The sequence below is a fragment of the Pholis gunnellus genome, assembly GCF_910591455.1.
Source record: "Pholis gunnellus genome assembly, chromosome: 1".
NCBI lineage: Eukaryota > Metazoa > Chordata > Actinopteri > Perciformes > Pholidae > Pholis > Pholis gunnellus.
The window spans coordinates 28,516,298-28,536,650 of record NC_136528.1 but is presented as its reverse complement, the minus strand read 5'-3'; the positions used below and the strand labels follow the sequence as shown (position 1 = coordinate 28,536,650).

At 45.5% G+C, this 20,353-nt stretch overlaps 1 protein-coding gene across 1 annotated transcript in view; it reads left to right on the top strand.

Moving 5' to 3' along the window:
- The window catches only part of akap13 (A-kinase anchoring protein 13), a gene marked incomplete at its 5' end in the record, with an annotated part of 79,714 nt that extends 70,540 nt beyond the window's left edge, over positions 1 to 9,174 (top strand). The window contains 6 exon segments of the mRNA XM_079186457.1: positions 846 to 884; positions 2,269 to 2,319; positions 2,467 to 2,748; positions 3,989 to 4,168; positions 4,770 to 5,067; positions 6,269 to 9,174. Coding sequence (XP_079042583.1) covers positions 846 to 884; positions 2,269 to 2,319; positions 2,467 to 2,748; positions 3,989 to 4,168; positions 4,770 to 5,067; positions 6,269 to 6,321 — 903 coding nt within the window. The 3' untranslated portion in view covers positions 6,322 to 9,174.
- Between the last annotated feature and the right edge of the window lie 11,179 nt (positions 9,175 to 20,353).

Here is a 20,353-nt window from a genome sequence, read left to right as displayed (position 1 = left end):
CAATTACTCTTGACTCCGAAAGCCGCTACACCCCCGCGCCTCAATGAGAACCCCGCAGGCCGTGTGTGGGGGTGCATTTGTCCTCCAACATTAACAACGCCATTAAGTCAAATTTAGCCAGTTCCCTCCCTCCAGTGAATTAGCCTCTTGACTCTTCCTGCAAAGGGCCCATTGCTACTGACGGCCATCAGTTGCATGAGAATTTAATAGTGGATGAAAACGAATGGGCGGCCTTTGGGTGCTGCTGTTGCTGTTCTTCACTGGCTGCTAGCCTCTGTAGTCATTTATCCTGCAGATATCCAGCAGCTGGACTGCACATGATTGTGTCTTTAATGTTTTAGTGGAGCCAGGCTACTGTACTGCCATTCCCTGTTCATTCTGCTGTCCGAACAAAAGAGCAGTGCTTGATTTTTATTTACATTTCGTCCTGGGCATGGAGCCAAGTCTCAAGTCTCAATGATCATTAAAGAGAAGGCAGAGTTCATCTAAGCAGTCCGCTTTCGATTCTATTCACAGTAGTTCCTGGGTTTCTATTGAAAACGGAGTAAGTGTAAGACTGCCGTGTCGTGCATTATCATACCCAGATACAATTCTATTTTTACAGCATACCCACATGCGCTGTAATCACATTCAGTCCTATACACTGAACAGTATGCACTGTACTCGTCTCGTAATGTACACACACTGTGAGATGCACTAGATGGCGAGTGTGTGTGTGTGCGCGCGCGCGCGCGTGTGTGTGTGTGTGTGTGTGTGTGTGTGTGTGTGTGTGTGTGTGTACATGTGAGTGCATCGCTGTGTTCTAGCAGCGCAGTACTTAAGTGTGTGTTTGTGCTTGTGTGCAGGGAGGAAACGCCAACCTGCTGCTGAAGAGGAACAGTGAGGTAACACCGACTTCCTGTCTCTAACTTAATTAGAGCTGCTGCTTACATGGGAGCCGAGTTTCTATCATAATGAATGTATCAACTGAGATCGTAGTAATAGGAGCAGTGCTGGTAGTTGTTGCTCTGTAGATGTTTGTATTATTAGTGGTATTAGTTGGTAGAACCATAGATACATAATAAAGAAAAACAAAAAATGGCAAAGTAAACTGTAAAAGGAAGACGTTATTTAATAAACAGCAGTCTTTAAGAAGAATTTTCAAATGAAAAATATAATTAGAGAGAATTAGTCATGAGAATAAAGCAAGCATGCTAACCAGCGCAAGTACAGTAGCAGCAGAATTTACCGAGATGGAAAAATTAATTAATTAAAAAATCACATCAGTGCCACAGCCATGCTAGCAGCTGTGTGAAGCTGTACTTATGCACAGCCGTGGTTTGAGCTAAACGCTAACTTTAGCATGCTAACATGGCCACAATTATTATTATTATTCAGCCTCTGGGAACCACGAATGTGTGTACAAAACTTGATGCCAATCCATCCAGTAGATGTAAAGATATTTCAATAATTAAGAGAAAAGGCGTTGACCTCCTGGTGTGCTCGAGGAAACCACCGAGGTCATTAAGATTCATCGAATGTTACACAGGGATGAGATTTCTTGGCAATCCATCCGAAAGCTGTGCAGATATTTCTCTTACGGTCCGCATTTATAAATGCTTGGTTTTCATTCTGTTCCAAAAGTAGAAAAGACGATAATGTGAAAAAGGTCTCCATTTAACACAAACACTATTTCTATAAACGATGTAGAAGTTCTGAAAAGCTGCAGTATTGATTGAAATACTAAACAGGCCAAGGACAGTTCCAATAAACTATTCCAACAGAAAATACAAAGTGTATTTTCTTTTAACCTGCAAAGGATGCTCCTCCTGTACATTCTGACCACTTATCCATCCTGTACTTACACAGACCGCTATGGAGGCCATGCTGCATTTATACTTCATGCAACAAAGCTTTCTGCAGATGTTCCTCGTTTTAAATGCTGCTCTCTGCGGTTCCCAGGGAACGCTAATTGGAGTGCTTTGTGTCCGAGTAAACATCGGTGGCAGCTGAATGCTCGGTAGACCTTGTCTCTTTGTCGTGCGTTTGAATGGAGAAAAGGTCACGTCACTTCAGCACATCAACTCGGGTTTATTAATGGCTTTGTCTCAGAGGCCACCGGGTGAACTCACATTGCATGAAATCCTCCGCCGGAGCTTTTTGAACGTTACTGAATGAAGCTCTGGTACCGTGCATTTTAACAAGCAAAGTCAAGTGCACTGATAAGCACAACCACATCAAATAGATGTTTTGAGTTTAGTATGCTCAGTGATTTCTCTTCTCCAACAGCAGGTCCTCCACCGTGTCTCCAATCTGCATCTCCTGCTCAGCACCCTGCAGGTAAGACGGCCACCGCGAAAAACAACCATTCTTCTGTGATTACAAAATATATCTGGTGCAATGTGAACATAAAAGTATATGTTTAAGACAATAAAACAGGAGTGATGTATGTGTGACCTGATCTTCCTCCGGTTGTGGCTGTCCCAGGCGGTGGTGGTCCAGCAGGACAGCTTCATCGAGGACCAGCGGCAGGCCCTGAGCGAGCGCTCCTCCTCCTCCTCCTGCGCGTCGTCGTCGTTGCGGCCGTCGTCGCGGCCCAGCTCGCTGATCGAGCAGGAGAAGCAGCGCAGCCTGGAGAAGCAGCGGCAGGAGCTGGCGTCGCTGCAGAGGCAGCAGGCGGCTCACGCCGAGGAGAAGAGGAAGCGGGAGAAGGAGTGGGAGACGAGGGAGCAGCAGCTGACGGAAAGGGAGGGGCAGGTGCACGTACAGGTGACTATGGCTTCTGTGTTTTATTAGTTAGGTTTCTGGGTTGCTTTGGTTCTTAATGTAACCAGGTTTGTAACAGTGGCATGGTTTCATACTGTAGTCTTTCACTTTGTACTGTAGTTTACCTGATGAATCACTAGGTGGTGTTTGTGCAAGACATGCAGGGTTTCCTGCCGTGATGGTAGGCTGCCTTCAAACACATCTTTGACTGAAAAACCATGAAAAAAAATCCCTCAGCTGTCTTTTTGAAATACAAACTGAGGCAGATGACAAAACATTGCAGCAGCGGTAGGAAGGTTCATCCTAATGGCTTGAGATGAGCTTGAAGCTAGCATGCTATGACAGATGACTCACAAGCTTAGTTTTAGACTTGTCAATGGCTAAACAGCAACAGGTAGAGGCTTCCTCGGCTGCACCCTCAAAATGTTTAGTTTCTTAACCGTTTTCAGATAAATAACTGCAAACTGTGTTTGCCGCGCTCACGAGCCTCCTGCAGTATTTTATAATTGCCTTGGCTCAGTTTTAATGCTGAGAGCTGAACTGACTCGCTACACTACAACAGCGCTTTCTTTCCTTTTGATTACTTTTAAAACGTTGACAGTAATCAAACATTTGCAGTATTGTGGTTCAGTGGAGCTTTCTCTTTTTACAGAAAAAGTAAGCTGATGCAGGGAATACAATCACAATCATATTTTGCTTTGTATAAATTAGTGTAAAGCCAGATTTGAGACTTTTTACATTTGATTGATACATAACAATAACACAGATCAGTCATTCTCACTCTACATCCTTCCTGAGTCACTGACTCATTGCTGTTTGTATCGTGTTGAGGAGACGGTTACTGGTCGACGGCATTAATTGAGATTGAAATGCAACTGATTCAGATTCATTCAACGCACACGATGTAAGTTTAGCATATTGAAAGAGAAATTGAGGCAAAGCAATTCAAAAGAATGCATTTCTTGGTGACGTGGACAGGTGGAGACGGGATTTAACCTGAGCTTGAATGGGCATCAATAATTAATCAGCTGACAGTTTATTTAGCTTATTTAGTTTATTCAACATGAAACAGAAATTTCAGGTAGAAAAGGAATATTACTTTAAAAGAAAGGGTTTTTAGATACACTTCCCATTCAGTCAATCTCATATAATGGAGCTCAGCACTAGTCTGATACGGTGTGCTCTACGATTTAAGTTGTACCATTTCAATAAATCCGTCAACGCACTTTTCCAACCACTGCAGGAGGAGGAGGTCCTGAAGCGGCAAAAGGAGCTGGAGGAGGAGAAGCAGGGCCTGCAGGGTAGAAAGGAGGAGTACCAGAAAGACCTGGAGCGGCTGAGGGACGCCCAGAGGAAGCTGGAGAGGGACCGAGAGGCCGTGCAGCGGCAGCTCGACAACATGGAGGAGCTCCGCCTGTCTGAGGTGAGCGGGGACTCTTTTAAAAGCGCTAACGGGACGCGTGCCTCTCCGTTTGCCCCTCGGCCATGGGCCGACACTCGGTGAGCTGTGTGGGATGCTGGGTTTCCATCAATGACGCTTCAGCAGGGTGGCTGATGACGGGTGTTTGCGTTGGAGGCGTGAAGCTCGGCCCTCTTGGAAAACGATTTCAAAAAAGCTCTCTGCGTCGTATTGACGAGTAAACAGTGCTGAATGGCAATCTGAACAGAAGTTATATTCCCAGGCTTTTATGCCAAAATGTGTTTTTGGTAACACTTTCTGTAAATCATTCTAAACATACTCACAATGCATGAAAATCAGCTTTCAGCCATGTCAAATTATAAGCAATGCGTGTTTTTAAGTTACTAATTAATAACTAATTACAATGCATTCAAAGTATGTTAATGTATTATAGACATGGGCGCCATAGAAAGTCTTTCCCTTTTTTAAAATCCACCATTAAACCCTTTTCATGCTCATGTTGTATTCACAATAAGCTTTGAAAAACATTGAAACATGCACCTTTCATAGTATGCGCTCACAGATGTCGATAACAGCTGTGCATCTTTCGTACCTTTACCTCCAGAGGACTTCCTCTACGACGTCAGATGAATCCCAGTTCCCCAGCAGCTCCCAGTGTCTGGAGCTGGACCCACCGGAGCTCTCCTCCTCCTCCTCCCTGCTGAGGCTGCAGCCCCAGCGGTCTAAGCCCAAAGGGAAAGGCCTCAATCCCTTCACCTCGTCCTCCACCAACCTCAAAGGCGGCGAAGCCAACAACCAGATGTCAAAAAGCCTGCTGCAGCTGGCCAAGAACAAGAGCAAAGAGGGGAAGGAGAAGGAGAAGAAGAAGAAGAAAGGCAAAGGGGGGAGCACGCCGGAAGCAGGTAGAGAATGGTGAATATGAGGAAGTGGATGGATTTACATTCAGTTTAATTATTAAGCGTCTCACAGTGGAAGTTAAGTGTTACTGTTGTCAACGACAAGAATAGCCGTGTCAAGTCTTCTGTTTTTTTTCCTGTACGAGAAACAGAACCCATGTTTGAGCGCAACATTTCAAGGTTTGTCTTTGTGCTTGATGTTGCAGTGCATGCTGGGAAGATTACTCCACTGTAGACATAGGATCAGGTGTGACCACTGACGTGTAGAGAAACATCTTTAGGCCAGGGGAGTTCCCAGTGAAAATATTTCAAATTAACCAGCCCAAAAAAAAAAGGATGTTTGCTTTCCAATTTGACTTTGTTGTTATGAAGATATTGCCTATAAAAGTGAGGAAACGGTCTGTGTATCCCATTTACTTTTAAAGAGCAGTAGCTCATACTGTATATGTTCAATAATTCTACTTGTAGACATGTAAAGACCTAGCACACACACTGAATAATACATTTCCCCATGTTATATTTCTGAATAACTGCCAATGACAAAACCTATAAAATCAGTAGAACATTATCAATAAACTGTCTGTATTAAATTCCCACGAGACACAGTGGTAGCTTGTGAAATCTATATAGACATTTGTTACCCAATAAAACTGACCCTCATCTTTAACAATTCCATAAAAAGTACTCAGCAGTGCCTGTTCAGCCTGTCATGGCTGTACAGTCTGGTGATGCATTTTTAAAGAAATGTAGCTTTTAAGTGTCAGCCTGCATCAGGCTTCCTCTTTATCTTCTGCTGCTCCTTTAACTTGCAGTGAGTGCAGCAGACGCAGTCCACTGTTCGTACTCTCACCATTTCCCCCAGGTCACCGTGATGCCGTCTGTGCTGGGTCCTAGCACCAGCTGTGTTTACGTCCTAATCTCTATACTCTATAGTGTGCTGTTCGATCAAAGTACTTAATGTACAATGTGCTTGGATCTATACAAAACAAGAGCAGGCAGACGTCAATCAAACTGCAATTTTTGAAATGTCATTGCCATCAAAACCGGCTCATCATAGGAAATGATGGCTGCATGTCAAAGACGGCGAAGCAGGCTGATGCTGCTCACTCACTAACTCTCCCTGTAGAACAATGGGGGACAACAGGCGGGCCGTCAGAATCCTCTCTTGTGATGGCGACACTGACTCCTCTCTTCTCCTCCCTTTCAGACCCCTCGCACCTCCCGCAGCCTCCTCTGGATGGAGAGATCTTCTTCTGCTGAGACGTGGCTCTCTTCCTCCTCCTCAACCAGTCACAGCCATTCAGGAGGAATGTGTTATTGCCAAGTAGTAATACATTCATCTCCATGCGTAATACTGCAGTGTACTACCTTTAACATCACCTTGAAAATACTTTTATTCTCCGAAATATGAGGTTGAGCAATTTAACATTACATGCAACAAAAAGACAGAAAAATAGATTATATTTTTTGTATCGTAAAATCCACTGCTTTTAGTCTCTGGAAAGTCAAATGTTTTAGGGATTCTGTGCGCGGGTAGGCATGCATACTTGCAGTACATGAAAAACTGGCAACGTGGAATAGCTGCACATTTCGGATTATTCGGTTTCCTTTTCCAAAGACACCACGGTTACGTGATTCATTTCTTCATTTGGAGGAAATATGAATGTGTGAGCATCAAATCGAAAGCGTTTCACATCAGGCCGCCCTCACAAGCTCTGCCAAGTGCGTCTCAGGCTCCACTTCCAGTTTTTCCGGTGTTTGCTACGGCCCCCGGCCTTTCAGCGGTCCGTCCTGGTGTAAAGTTGCACACCAACACACACAGCCGATACCCAAAAGGCCAAAATTGGAAATAGAAATGAATGCCAACAAGCTCCAGGTGGCACTGGAAGCTCATCATTCCTGATCATCTATTCTTGACAATTAATCAGAAGACTGAAGCCACGGAGGAAAATCTGCCGAAACCAGGTGTCCTGGCAACATGTCTCAATCAAAAGAAAGAAATGCTACTGTATGAAAACATTCCTTTACTCACTGCTTGAAAGGCAGGTTTGGTCCACTTTGCCTCCTGTTAGTACTTAAAGTGGAATTGAAATACCTTCGGTAATCTTCTATAAAGACTTTATGCCATCAATCGTGTTCCCTGGCTCTGTGTTAATTTATTTGAATAATGAGCATCTCCATTTTGGAGTGAAACTCTTCAGATGCGTGCGTCTCCTTTTCCAGACTCAACAGTGATGAAAGGACAGAGACATCTTCAGGCGTCTAATGGATCAATTCATATCCTTTAGTGTGTTTCAGAGCCGTGGATGGATATTAGCCTGATCCTTGCTTTATCTCCCTGTCAATGGGCTTTTACGCGGCCCTCATCTCTCATCCCAGCACCGACGAGTGGAGCTTTCCTTCCTTTTTTTATTTTTTTTTATTGTGTGTAACTCTGCAAGTAGCATACTAATGGCTCCTGTGTGTTGGAGAGTGCAGCGGTTCTGATAATAGACCCTGTGAATGCACGCGGCTCATGCTTTCAGAATAAAGGAGGCTGTTCATCAAGGGACAAAGAGGCTGGTTAGAGGAAATAAACACACCATATGACACTCTGTTCAGAGGCCTAATCAGGAAAACCGGCTCAGTGTCTGATCATTTCAAATCAACCGACACTCATTGGTGTTGTGAAGCACTTCGGTCCAAATATGTTCATGCAATTATTTATTTTTTAATCGGTGTGAGGTATCAATCAAGGAGATTTGTGTATTCTGTATTTTCTTTGTAAATCGGGGGATTTGATGCTCACGAAAAGCAACGATGATCCAAAGCCAGATAACGTGTTGAAGTACATAAAAGACTTTGCGTTTTGTTGAAACGGGGGACGGTAGCTTTTATGTAATGTTCCCACGGTGACTTGTCTGACCTGTCTTATTTTTTTAAGCCTGTGTTTTATCCCCACCAAACCCAGATTGTGGGCCACACACACACACACACACACACACACACACACACACACACACACACACACACACACACACACACACACACACACACGCTACCCGCTGGACAGGTAGGAAGTCAAAAACAGAAGAAGTAAAGGACCGTTTTCCGGTGAATTACAGAGCAGCGCCACTGAACTGCTTTCCGGCTGCCTCTTTTGTCTCGTGTTTAAGTGCTTGTCTGTTAACTGTGTTGAGGATTTGACTTTGTGTCCGGGCCTGGTTTTATTATAGTGTGTCTTCTAAGGGGCTTACGAGGCCAGCCAATTAGTTGCTTCGTGTCTTTTGTTTATGGCTTTTTGGAGTAATCCTGTCGAAGAACCAGAGAGGAATGGGCTTCTTGTTTTCTATCTCGGTTGCTTTAGGTGTGTTTTTGACCACTAGGGAGCACTGCACCTGTGACTAAATGTGTTCCCTCCCTCACACAACAACAACTAGAAAGTATGAAACTATGTTTTTCTTTTTTTTCCTTCATATTCTTCCTGCTGTGAGAAATTGACCTATTTTTCTCAGCAGGTTGTCTCCGTACAGAGATAATGTGATGAGAGTGGGCTCTCACGCTCTGTGATATTTCCCCCACTGCGTTTGTAATTGACTGCCGACACACAAATAAGTTGTCAGAGATTGTAATTGGTTATTTTCGGTGGAACCAGTGGAAAAAACAAAAAGAACGAAGGAGGCAGCGACCGGCCAGAACCACACACCTCTCTCTGTAAAGGACAATCAGCAGACATGAGTCAGGAAACTCCCTCTCTGATGATGATGATGATGATGATAGGGCTGTCCATGAGACGTTGTGTCCATCAGGTGAACCCTGCGTAGCCTTAAATCTTAAACGATAAAATGCACTAGAGTAGAGCCGAGCATCTTCTCAGGAGAGAGAGGAGATCATTTATACCTCTGCTTTGAAACAAAGGAAGAGATTTGTTTCATTCCCAACAATGTAAAAAAGGGCAAAGACAACTATGTAAATATGATTTATGTATAAAACAAATCAAATGTACAAAAAAAGAAGAAGTTTCATTTGTGATCTATTGCAACATTTTGTAAGAATGTTTTATTTATGTTTTATTCTCTCCCATGGGGTGATGTAAAGTCACATTTCTCTCATAATAAAGAAAAAAAATCATAATGGACATTTCGAGTGTTTGTTGTCTTTCAATTGCTTTTATCATTTGTCTCGAACAAATTGCTAAAATGAAATGAAACACTGAAGTGCAACAGGCTTTATACTCATCCTATTTTCTTTTTTATGGAAACTTTTTTTTTTCCTCACATCTTAGAGACCAGATGGCTGATTCAAAAAAGGATCAGCAGACTAATCAGTATTGATCTTTTTTGAAGCTTTGCACATCTGGATATCTGCAGTCTTCTTTATAAAACCACTCCAGCTCTGTCAGTGAGTCAAGTGCTGCCACACATTATCTATCGGATTGAGATCTGGACTCAGCCACTATTGACTGGGCTTTTTAAGGAACATTTTTACCACACAGGCACAAAACCAACTGACATAAAAACGGTCAAACTAAAGTCAAAAACGCTAGTCTCCCCTTCAAGATCAGGTAACAAAGCGGGACCCGTGAGTAATGTTGCACGGTGTATCGATACTAAAAAGGTACCGTATGGGGTCAGATCAGTCTCAATAATTGCAAATGCACACAGAAAGACTCACAAATGCAAACAGAAAGATTCACAAATGCAAACAGAAAGATTCACAAATGCAAACAGAAAGATTCACAAATGCATGCAGAACAATTCACAAATACATTCCAATGCACAAATAAATAAATTACGATTTATATAAATGTAAAAAAAAATCACAAATATATTTATGCATTTGTATGTATTTATTTGTGGATCGCACTGCATTTATTTGTAAATCGCTTCACATTTATTTGTGGGTTTTTGAGACTCATCTCACGTCGCTGGATTCACAAATGCGTTTTTTTCAACATAGACCTATCTGTAGCCAATCAGATGTCAGCCTCATTTTCAACCAATCACATGAGCGCAGCTCCCCCCTCCCCTCCCCACGAGACTGTCAGCTTTGTTGAATCAGGAAATAAATATTGTAGCCGTCTGTGTTTACCCAGAGCTCTACGATACCTCATATCAGTAGAGACCGGACCAAACTATGTGCGCACTCACTGTCCCGCTCCCTGTCATGCTGCCGGCATGCATTGACTGCAAGGGGGCGGGGCTGCCCAGCGCTCACACACGCAACAGGCAGCGCTTACTCGCAGCAAGTCATTGCAGGGGAGACATGGCATCAAGTGCAGGAGCTTTTGCAGACCGTCCTCGGCTTGTTGGAAAAAAAGATGCCAGAAGTGAAATCTGGAAGTACTTTGGCTACATTGCAGACAGTGGAGGAAAGCCCACTGACACACAGAGACCCGTCTGCAAAACTTGTTTCAAAGCCACACAGACCAAGAGAGGCAAAACGTCAAACATGGCAACGCACCTTTCAGACAGACACCCCGAACTGTTCAAAGAGTTCAAAGAATGACAGGTAGTTTTCATTAATATCTTGCTGTAGGCTAATACTAATATTAATGCCATTTGTTAAGTGTGTAGATAAATATACCAGTATCGTATCGTATTTGTGGTATTGTATCGAATTCTGGTATCGTCTCATAAGTATCGGGTATCATGATATTTATGGCAGGTATCGTATCGAAGTCATAATTTTGGTATTGTGACAACCCTACCCGTGAGAAGGCCTTCAACATGACAATTACCACGGACCCACTGCCACACAGTGAGGTTTACGTTGGCCCCTTGAGGGTCCAGGGCCCCGAGGCATTGGATCGGTGCAATTTTGTGTTGCTCTTCTTTCCTCTGTTCTGATCTGTGATCCCGTTCTAACTACAGCAAATTAACCTTTTAACCTCTAAGCCTATTTTGAGGCCTCTGCTCAAAAATGTCATACCCATACTTAAAGGGGCTTATCTCTCTAACTACAAGGTCTATTTGAATAATTTCAATGGGATTATAACACTAACACTTGTGATAGTTTGTTAATATGTGTACATATCAGTGTATATGTTACTGGTAAATGCTGAATGAAGATGGCACACAGCTCAAATTGAAAATGTTCAGGTTCGCCTGGAAAGAAAAGCACTTTTGTCTTTGAAATAATGCAGCAGTAAGCCTGAAACTCTCCACAATCATAGCACAACATGTCAGCAGTCCTTTTTAAAAAAGAATTGGCTTTGATAAAGTGAAGCAGGCCAAGTTGATAGAGGTTGGAGTACAGAAAGTTCATGCCAGGTCAAGCCAAAATTCTGAATTTTCCGAATTTTGGAACCAGGTTTCCAGCTGTTCTATTCTAATTTTATATACTATATAACTATATATTTCACTTGTTTTATCACTAACAGGGTTCAATCTATCTAATACAGCAGTGTGGCATCATTCTGAACCATTTTTGACCTCTCAGGGGCCTGATTTATGTGTTTTATGTGATTTATTCGTCGCTCCATGTGTGTGTATTGGCAGTTTTTGAAGCCTATGATTGGTCGATTTGCACATGTGATACGTCTAAGAATACGGAAATGAGTTTAGAATTCAGTGGGCCGGTCAGTCAGGTGATTGACAGACTTTTTAGCCACTAAAACTCCAAAAGAATTGCGCAACAGACCGAGCGTCGAAATGATTCGCTGAAAAGTAAAAGGAGGACTATCTATGCATAAATGCCTTGATTAACTCTATTTTACTCCCAAAAGGAAGAGAGGGACCAGCGCATATGTAGCAAAAGGATTTAAGTGGATTTACAGAGTTTTTCGCCCAGAAAACCAGTTCAAGGTACGGTGCGTTTCAAATGTTTTGCTCTGTGGTTGGTTGATCTTGTGTGTGTTCCACGGTGTAACGTTTGAACGGTTTGAAGGAGAGAAATATGGAAGATATCTGCGGATTCAGGGTGGAATTCTCATGCTTATTAAGCTATTGTTCTGCCATGATGGTCTCTTTTTTTGTGATGAATTCTGCTTTCAGAGTGCGTAGCTCGCTGTAGCTCGCTGAAAAATATGTGGTATTGTGCTGGAACTTGGTAGTTTATATATTACTTTGTGTATAATTGTGTTTTGAGTGAGTGAAATGACTTTTCTTTTTAATTTTTCTGAGAATCTCGTCATTAAGTAGGTATATAGCATGTGGGTAAAATTCAGTGATTAATATGACGCTCTTCTTCTCTCTCGCGATGCCCAGTTCGGGATTAACAGGTTAAACACCTTTTCATTCAGTGTGTCTGTTTGGTTTTGGACACTTTGATAACAATTCCGCTCATTAATCCATTTTTTTTTAGTTTCAGAAGCAATTCAAATGGCCATCACTAAATCCTGTTAATGGTTTGATTTCCTGTTTCCATTAGTCGTGGCACTGCTGTTTGAGCAAAGCTGACAGCCATCTTGATGGATTGACAGCAGTGCAGGCACAGCGGCGTCCCTCCCTCCTGATAAATACAGCACCAGCTGCTTTCATCTCTCCATGCCGCAGACAGCGGTTTGCCTCTGGAAACCTCGACTGTGAAGAGTTCTCTACTTTTCTTAAATGTACGCGAGTCCCACCCCCCCATTTATCCCAGGGCTCTACAAGTTATCGATCGAACCATGTGATCTCTTCACAGCCACACAACACTATCGAAGAATCAAAGTTGTGCAGCAGCAAGCTACAATGGCAGAAAATAGACGGTCTCATCGGCTTCTGGTTGTCATGGTGATGGGGATGGGGATGGAGAGGATTTGCTGTCGAGAAGGGAAGTCTGAGAGACGGAGTCAAATAAAATCACGACTACACAATTGTTCCGAATTATAACTCCCATCATGTCCGAGAAGAATAAAACACTTGCAAATAAGTCTGTGTAGCTTGAATGACTAAAGACGATCAGTTCACACACTCTGAGATTGATTCACTGTCTGGCATAGATAAGAAACATTTGACATTGTTGAACTAATTATTCTCATATCATAATTGACTAACTCCGTCTAATTGATAGCGTTAAAGCAGCTTTATATTGAGCCGGGACGGGAACACTGACACAATCCTCAAGCAATTTCCAATACACTGATTTATCGTAGCGAAAATCTGTCTCCTTGAAGTCAGTGGTGGATGAAGAACTTGGGCCCCTCACTTCAGTAAAAGTAGAAATACCTCAGTGTAGAAATACCCAATTATCACTAAAAGTCCTGCATTAAGTGATTAAGTGAGCAGAAACAAGCTGTAGTCACAACGCTGCCGTATTATCACCTTTTTCAATTGATACGGCGGTCGTGTTGCCTATTTAGACATGGAGCAGACACGGAGCAACACAGTCATTTATTTGGAGTCGTCTCTCTGGCCACGTGCTTCGTGGAAGTACAATATTCACTCCTTCCAGCTCCGCTTTTGGTCTCCACCAACTCCCGAGGGACATTACGTCTCTTTAGCCGCTAAATGCTCCCTTTCACATTAATAATTGTTAATACGAACATATTGATTACAGCAGCTTTAGGCAGAGGCCCCTCTCATTAACTCATATTATATTACTTTATTTTGGAGCTAATTTCAATATATACTGTTTGGTAGTTTAAGCAAACGTTTTGCGTCATACACTCAAAAAAATAATTCATTGGATGAACTCAATTAAATTGTGTGCAGGTTTTCCATCCAATATATATATGAGTAAACCTAACTTAAACTAAGAACATCAATGCAATATAATTGAATTGAGTTAGTCCGACTCAATTTTATCAAAAACAGCCTAAATAAAAAAATACCATTAATGGAATTAAATTGATTTATGTTTGTCCAACTCAATATAGTTTAATTAATTGGAAATTAATTAATCAGGTAAAAACCTTTTTTTTTATTTGATCCCCAATTAAGACACACATGAGACAAAACTTAGTTCAGGTGTTTTTATTGAAAATACTTAAACACATTAAATACATTAAATATGGTAAACATCTGACCATCCATGATACTAGAGCCTGCATTTCATTTTTTAAATATAATTTTTTTACACAAAGATTCCTGCAATCGATATGTAGAACCACTATAGCAAATGCTAAATTCCCACTACTTTGGTTTGTCAAGAGGAATACAGCTTTGTTTTCTTACTAGTACAGATGGTCGTACAAAAGGACTCCTTTACACTGAAGAATAGCCTATGATGTATTATGTGCAGAAACAGGCAACTTGGAACACTTTTGGGCTACAAAAGTAAAATCACAAAACATTCAAACTAAAAGATAGATTATAAATAACAAGGATACCCATAGTCAATGGAAGTTACAGCATATTGAACCGTGTTAGTGTCCATTTAAACTCGAGTAGAGAGTCATTCAACAAGGAAAATAGACGTGCAAGTTGACATTAGAGAGTCACACTCGAGTTAGGATGTGGAGGTGAATTGGGCAAAACTTTCTGTGCGTAAACACTCAACCAAGCTTGCAGTGACATGTACAAGTTCCGTAATTTACAGTCTCTGGCTTGCCTCTGTGCAGCTTAGTCAATTTTTTCAAAATGTCAGAACCAGGAAAACATCCATGAGGTCATGGATTGTTGTTGACTGGGCGGAAGATGAAAGTAGAAAACATCCAGCTTTGACGAGGTTCTTTGGCTTTGTCACTTGGTGTTCACCTCTTGTGCAAACATCTTGATTTTCAGCTCCTGTATCTTAGAATTCAGCTCGTGCCATCCAAATTCATTGTGACCTTCTGGAGAAGCTCCAAGATGTACTTGAGGTTGTCTGAAAGCTTAGATCAAGGGCATAAATGAGCCCAAAGCACGATGAACGCCATGATGACACGTCTACGTTGTTCAGGACTTTAATGCAGTTGATCAGTCCCACGTGCTCTGGCTCCCCATCCCCGTCTCTTTGGATCATGTGAATCCTTGTAGAAGCTTGGTAACGCAGCTTAATGCTGATCAAACTGCAAAAGATGAGATAAATATATTAGTGGTGGGAAATGCTGGAATAATCCAAAATTCACGTAAAACAAAGTCAAGTCAAAAGTGCTTTTAACATAAAATGTTCACATTTAGAATGGACTAACGTTAGCAATTCACCTTTTACAGCAACACTAAAGCTACATATAACAGAAATCAAATCATGCAAGCGTAAGATTAAGACCGTAATTTTAATAAAATATCAAACTGTTTGCCTTGAAAAAACTAAATTATTACAGTATAATTATGCTATGTGTTAGTATTGTGATATTGACAGTCACCGTAACCATAGTAACTCATTCTCACTCCTGCCTGAGTTCACACCGCGTAAGGTCATAGAAATATAATGAGTAGAACGGACATCGATGTTTGTCCTGGTCGTTTGACTAGTTCAAAAGAAAATAGTGCTCAACACTGCGCATTGACCGCAGTATAACAGAAGACTTAGCCCGCTACATCGATCAGTTCTTCACAATGACGACGGTACACATACAAACTGCCGCTGCTCTGATTCTGTTATGTCGGTTTGAATGGGAATGTTCGTTCTACTCTCGTTCTATTTCTATGGCTGCTGCCGTAAAACACCGCTGACTTCCGTGTGTTCATGCTTCAGCTGCCCGTGCGAGTGAGAGGAATTCAGCGGTTCTATTTCATCCTTACTGACCGCCAGAGGCAGTGTTTAACACTGGATATCTTCTGTCTCGCGCATGCACAGGTCGAATATTTATATCAACAAAGTCACCTGTGACCTTGGATGACCCCCCCGTCGTCTATAAGTTCCGGTGTCATTCCGAGCTCAGTCCTTTTTCATCTTCTCGCTGCGTAGGTTAACTACCATGGTAGTAGAAGCATAAAGCGAAAAATAAATAAAATTACCTTGTCTACGATCAAGCCTTGTGACCACCGGTCGGAGCTGCGGTCTTCGCCCTCCAAAGGCTGCGACAAGCGGTCCCTCTTAGGAGGGAACGGCGTACTTCGCCGTACCAAAATCGCGAAGACAGCAATCGGTGAGATCGACTATCATTGTTTGTCTATACCATTGTTTGTTTTTTCCGGTTTGCAGAGCGCCTCCGCGCTAGCTAAACGAGTGCTAACGTGAGCGGTAAACATTTCGGCAATTAGCAGAGCTTCGCTCAGGCTAACTGTTGGAACACCAATATCTGCAGCAATTATCTGGTGGAGAGTGCGCTCCTCTCTCACTGTAAAGATTGTTTGTTTGTTTTTTGGGCCGGTTCCCACAGTAGCAGAGTGCTCTCGCTCACGCTAACTGGTGGGGCACCAATATCGGCAGCAATTATCCTGGTGAGGAGAGTGTCCTCACTCCCCTCTCCCCCCTCTCACTGTAAAGACTGTTTTGGGCCTGTTTTCCACAGTAGCAGAGTGCTCTCGCTCACGCTAACTGGTGGGACAATAATATCGGCAGCAATTATCCTGGTGAGGAGAGTGTCCTCACTCCCCTCTCACTATAAGGACTGTTGTTGGCCTGTTTTCCACAGTAGCAGAGTGCTCTCGCTCACGCTAACTGGTGGGACACCAATATCGGCAGCAATTATCCTGGTGAGGAGGGCCCTCGCTCCCCCTTCACTGACTGTCCCCTGCCTCTTCTTACAACATTCAGCAGAGCGTCCCGCTCAGACTGACCTAGAGAATCGGCCATGTTTGACTTTCCTGGCTGTAGGGCCTGTATGGCTCCTCTTCAGCCTGAAGATGGCCATGACCTCTGCCCCGCTTGCCTTGGCCTCGAGCATCTGAGGGAAGGTCTCTCGGAGAACCCATGCATGAACTGTGGCATCATGCCTCGAGCAGTAAGGGCTGCTAGGCTCGCCGAGGCTGAACACCTGATGGGTGTGGTCGACCTCCCCCTGTCAGGGCAGGTGAATCCAGCCCGACCTACCAAACGTAGGGCCGCAGAAGCCGCAGGGGCTCCCCCCAAGAGGGCTAAGTCCAGCGGGCTGTCCTCTAGAGTGGATCTGCTGACCGCAGAGCTAGCTCAAATGAAGTCTCTTCTCCTGAACCTCCAACCTAGTGCAGGGGGGATTGAAGCAATAGATCCACCTGCGGCTGAGCTTGGCTCAGAGGAGGATGTTCTCTCACTGGCAGCATCAGCCAATCTCTTTACTGAGTGCAGTGAAGGCCGGCCCTCCCAGGCTTCTGGGCCTGGCTCCTGTCCCTCGGCTCAGGGCTCTTCGGAAGGGGCAGTCGATAGCTCCATGGGGTTTGTCATGCGTATGGCGCTGGCACGCCTGCAGTTAGATACGCAGCAGCCGGAACCCCCTCCTACGAGTGCCTTCTTTAGGCGCGTTCCTGCCCCCACCACCTTTGCTGTTCCTCCCTCCGAAGAATATCTGAGGGAGCTGCATGCATGTTGGAGAGACACCGGGACTTTGTCCCGTCTTACATCGGACGGACGAACCCTGGCGACCATGCAGGACGCGGGGAAGTTTGGCCTCGCCCGTATGCCAGCCGTTGAGCCGACTATTGCGTCCCTCATAGTTTCCCCTGAGGAGACCCTGAGGCCCGATGCCAGGTGCCCTCGACCCCAATGTCGGGTCACAGATGATATGCTATCCAGGGCTTATGATACAGCAGCGCGCATGGGTCGTATTGGCAACTCCCTCTCCCACCTCATGCTTGTCCTCTCAGCCTCTCTGCAGCAGGCTACTCCCGACGCTTCCACCACCAGCCTCAGTGACGCCTCACTGCAGGCGTTTGCACTCATGTCAAGAGAACTTGGACGGCTGATGTCCACCCTGGTCCAGACTCGCCGCCAGGTTTGGCTGGCGCAGTCGCCCTTGTCTGAGGCATGTCGGAGGACCCTCCGTACTATCCCAGTAGAACCTGGTGAGCTGTTCGGGTCAGCGGCTGTACAGGCGCTTCAGCGGACTGTTGAAGCTAGCCAGACCAGGCAGCAGCTCTCTGGCCTTCGCAGGGACGTGCCCGCTCTCTGCAGATCTAGGGCCCCCACTTTACCCTCCCGAGGCCGTTTTCAGCCCCCAGCTCACCCCAGTAGCTGCCACAGGCCTCAGCGTCCCGCTGAGAGGCCGGCCCGCTACCCATACAGCCGTGCCCCCGTCCCCCCCAGACAACCTCCGGATATGGGGACTACCAGTCGCCCCCCCAGAGCCTCAAGAGGCAGGGGGCTCAGGAGATGATGTCTCCTGGCCGGCTGTCGGTTGTTTCTCCCAGCAGCACATCAGCTACTGGGCGACCCATGCTTCGGACCCCTGGGTGGTGTCCACCTTAACCCAGAGGTACAAGCTTCAATTCCGACGCCGGCCCCCAGCCTCCAGCCGGGTCAAAATAACCAGCATCACCGATCCGGCAAAATCCCTAGCCCTGAACCAGGAGTTAGCTGCGCTCCTGTTCAAGGGTGCAATCGAGAGGGTGGACCCCCTGTCACAACCCGGGGGGTTCTACTCAACTTACTTTCTGGTAAAAAAGAAAGGCGGCGGACTGCGCCCAATCCTAGACCTGAGGGAACTCAACAAGTTCCTGAAGGTGTTACCGTTTCACATGCTGAGCACAGCAGACGTCCTTCGGGCTGTTACCAGGGGGGAGTGGTTCACGTCTGTCAACCTGAAGGATGCCTATTTCCATGTTCCCATTGTTCCCCACCACAGGCGGTTTCTTCGCTCCGCCTTTCAGGGCGGTCACTTCCAGTTCAGGGTACTCCCATTCGGGCTCTCCCTCTCCCCACGGGTGTTCACGAGGTGTGTTGCTGCTGCCCTTTCCCCCCTGCAATCACAGGGCATGAAAATACTGCTGTACTTGGACGATTGGCTGATCTGTGCGCCATCCCGGCTTCAGGCGGCACAGGACACTGCTCGCCTTCTTTCCCACATGGCCCGGTGGGGCCTCAGGGTGAACAAGGAGAAGAGCTCCGTGAGCCCTTCTCAGAGCATAACCTTCATTGGTCTGGCTCTAGATACAGTCACTATGAGTGCCTGTCCGTCTCCCCAGCGTGTGGACAACATCCTCCACAGCCTCGCTTCCTTCCAAAGGGGCAGGCTGTTGCCCTACATTCTTTTTCTCCGCCTATTGGGCAAACTGACAGCTGCCTCAGCTGTTGTTCCCTTAGGTTTGCTGTCACTGCGCCCCCTACAGAGATGGCTGAACAGCCTTCGCTTGGACGCCAAGCGGCACAGACACAGAGCAATAGCAGTATCAGAACAGTGCCTACTCTCTCTATCCCCATGGAGGCAGAGAGCATATCTGGCAAACGGGGTCCCCATGGGTTCGGTCCTAATCCGCCGGGAGGTGGTCATGACAGATGCCTGCCTCTCAGGATGGGGTGCAGTGTGGCAGAACAGGACTGCTCAGGGGCAGTGGTCTGCTCAAGACCGCACAAAGCATGTCAATGTTTTGGAGCTAATGGCCGTGCACCTAGCGCTCAAACATTTTCTGCCATACTTGAGGGGAAAGCATGTGCTTGTCCGGTCGGACAACACCCCTGTGGTTTTTCACATAAACCATCAAGGGGGCACCAGATCCGCAGAGTTGCTACGGGTATCCCGTGCCCTTCTGACTTGGGCTGCCCCTCGCCTTACCAGCCTTCGGGCAATGTACCTACCAGGAGAACGGAACCAGGTCGCAGATTTCCTGTCCCGTCACAAGCCTCCACCGGGGGAGTGGAGGCTTCATCCAGAGGTAGTACAGAACATTTGGGGTCTCTTCGGCAGGGCAGAGGTGGATCTCTTTGCCTTGGAGATGTCGACCCACTGTCCCCACTGGTTCTCCTTGACGGAGGTGACCAGCCCTCTGGGTCAGGATGCCCTGGCTCACACATGGCCAGAAGGGCTTCTTTATGCCTTTCCACCGTTCCCTCTGATCCTCTGACCACAGGCTTTTGCTAGTGGCCCCCTTATGGCCAGCCAGGATTTGGTTCTCCCTACTGCACAGACTCTGCTGCAGGACACCCTGGCGCCTCCCCGACAGGAGGGACCTCCTGTCGCAACTAGGAGGTCAGATTTGGCATCCCGATCCCAGCCGCCTCCAACTATGGGTCTGGCCGTTGGAGGGCCCGACCAGCCGCTGACTGGCTGCACAGAAACAGTCAGAAGAACTATCCTTAATGCCAGGGCACCATCTACCCGTCTGCAGTATGAAAACAGGTGGAGGTTGTTTTCTGACTGGTGTGCGGTTCGGAACGAGGACCCGGTACAGTGTCCCGTGCCTGTTATACTTGAGTTTCTGCAGTCCCTCCTAGATAAGGGCCGGTCTCCCTCTACCCTGAGGGTATACGTGGCTGCTCTTTCATGGCACCACGCTAAGGTTGACAATAGCACAGTAGGGAGCCACAGACTGGTGTCCCTCTTCCTGAGAGGGGCTCTGCAATTGCATCCCGCGAACGCCCCGAAGGCCCCTACATGGAACCTACATTTGGT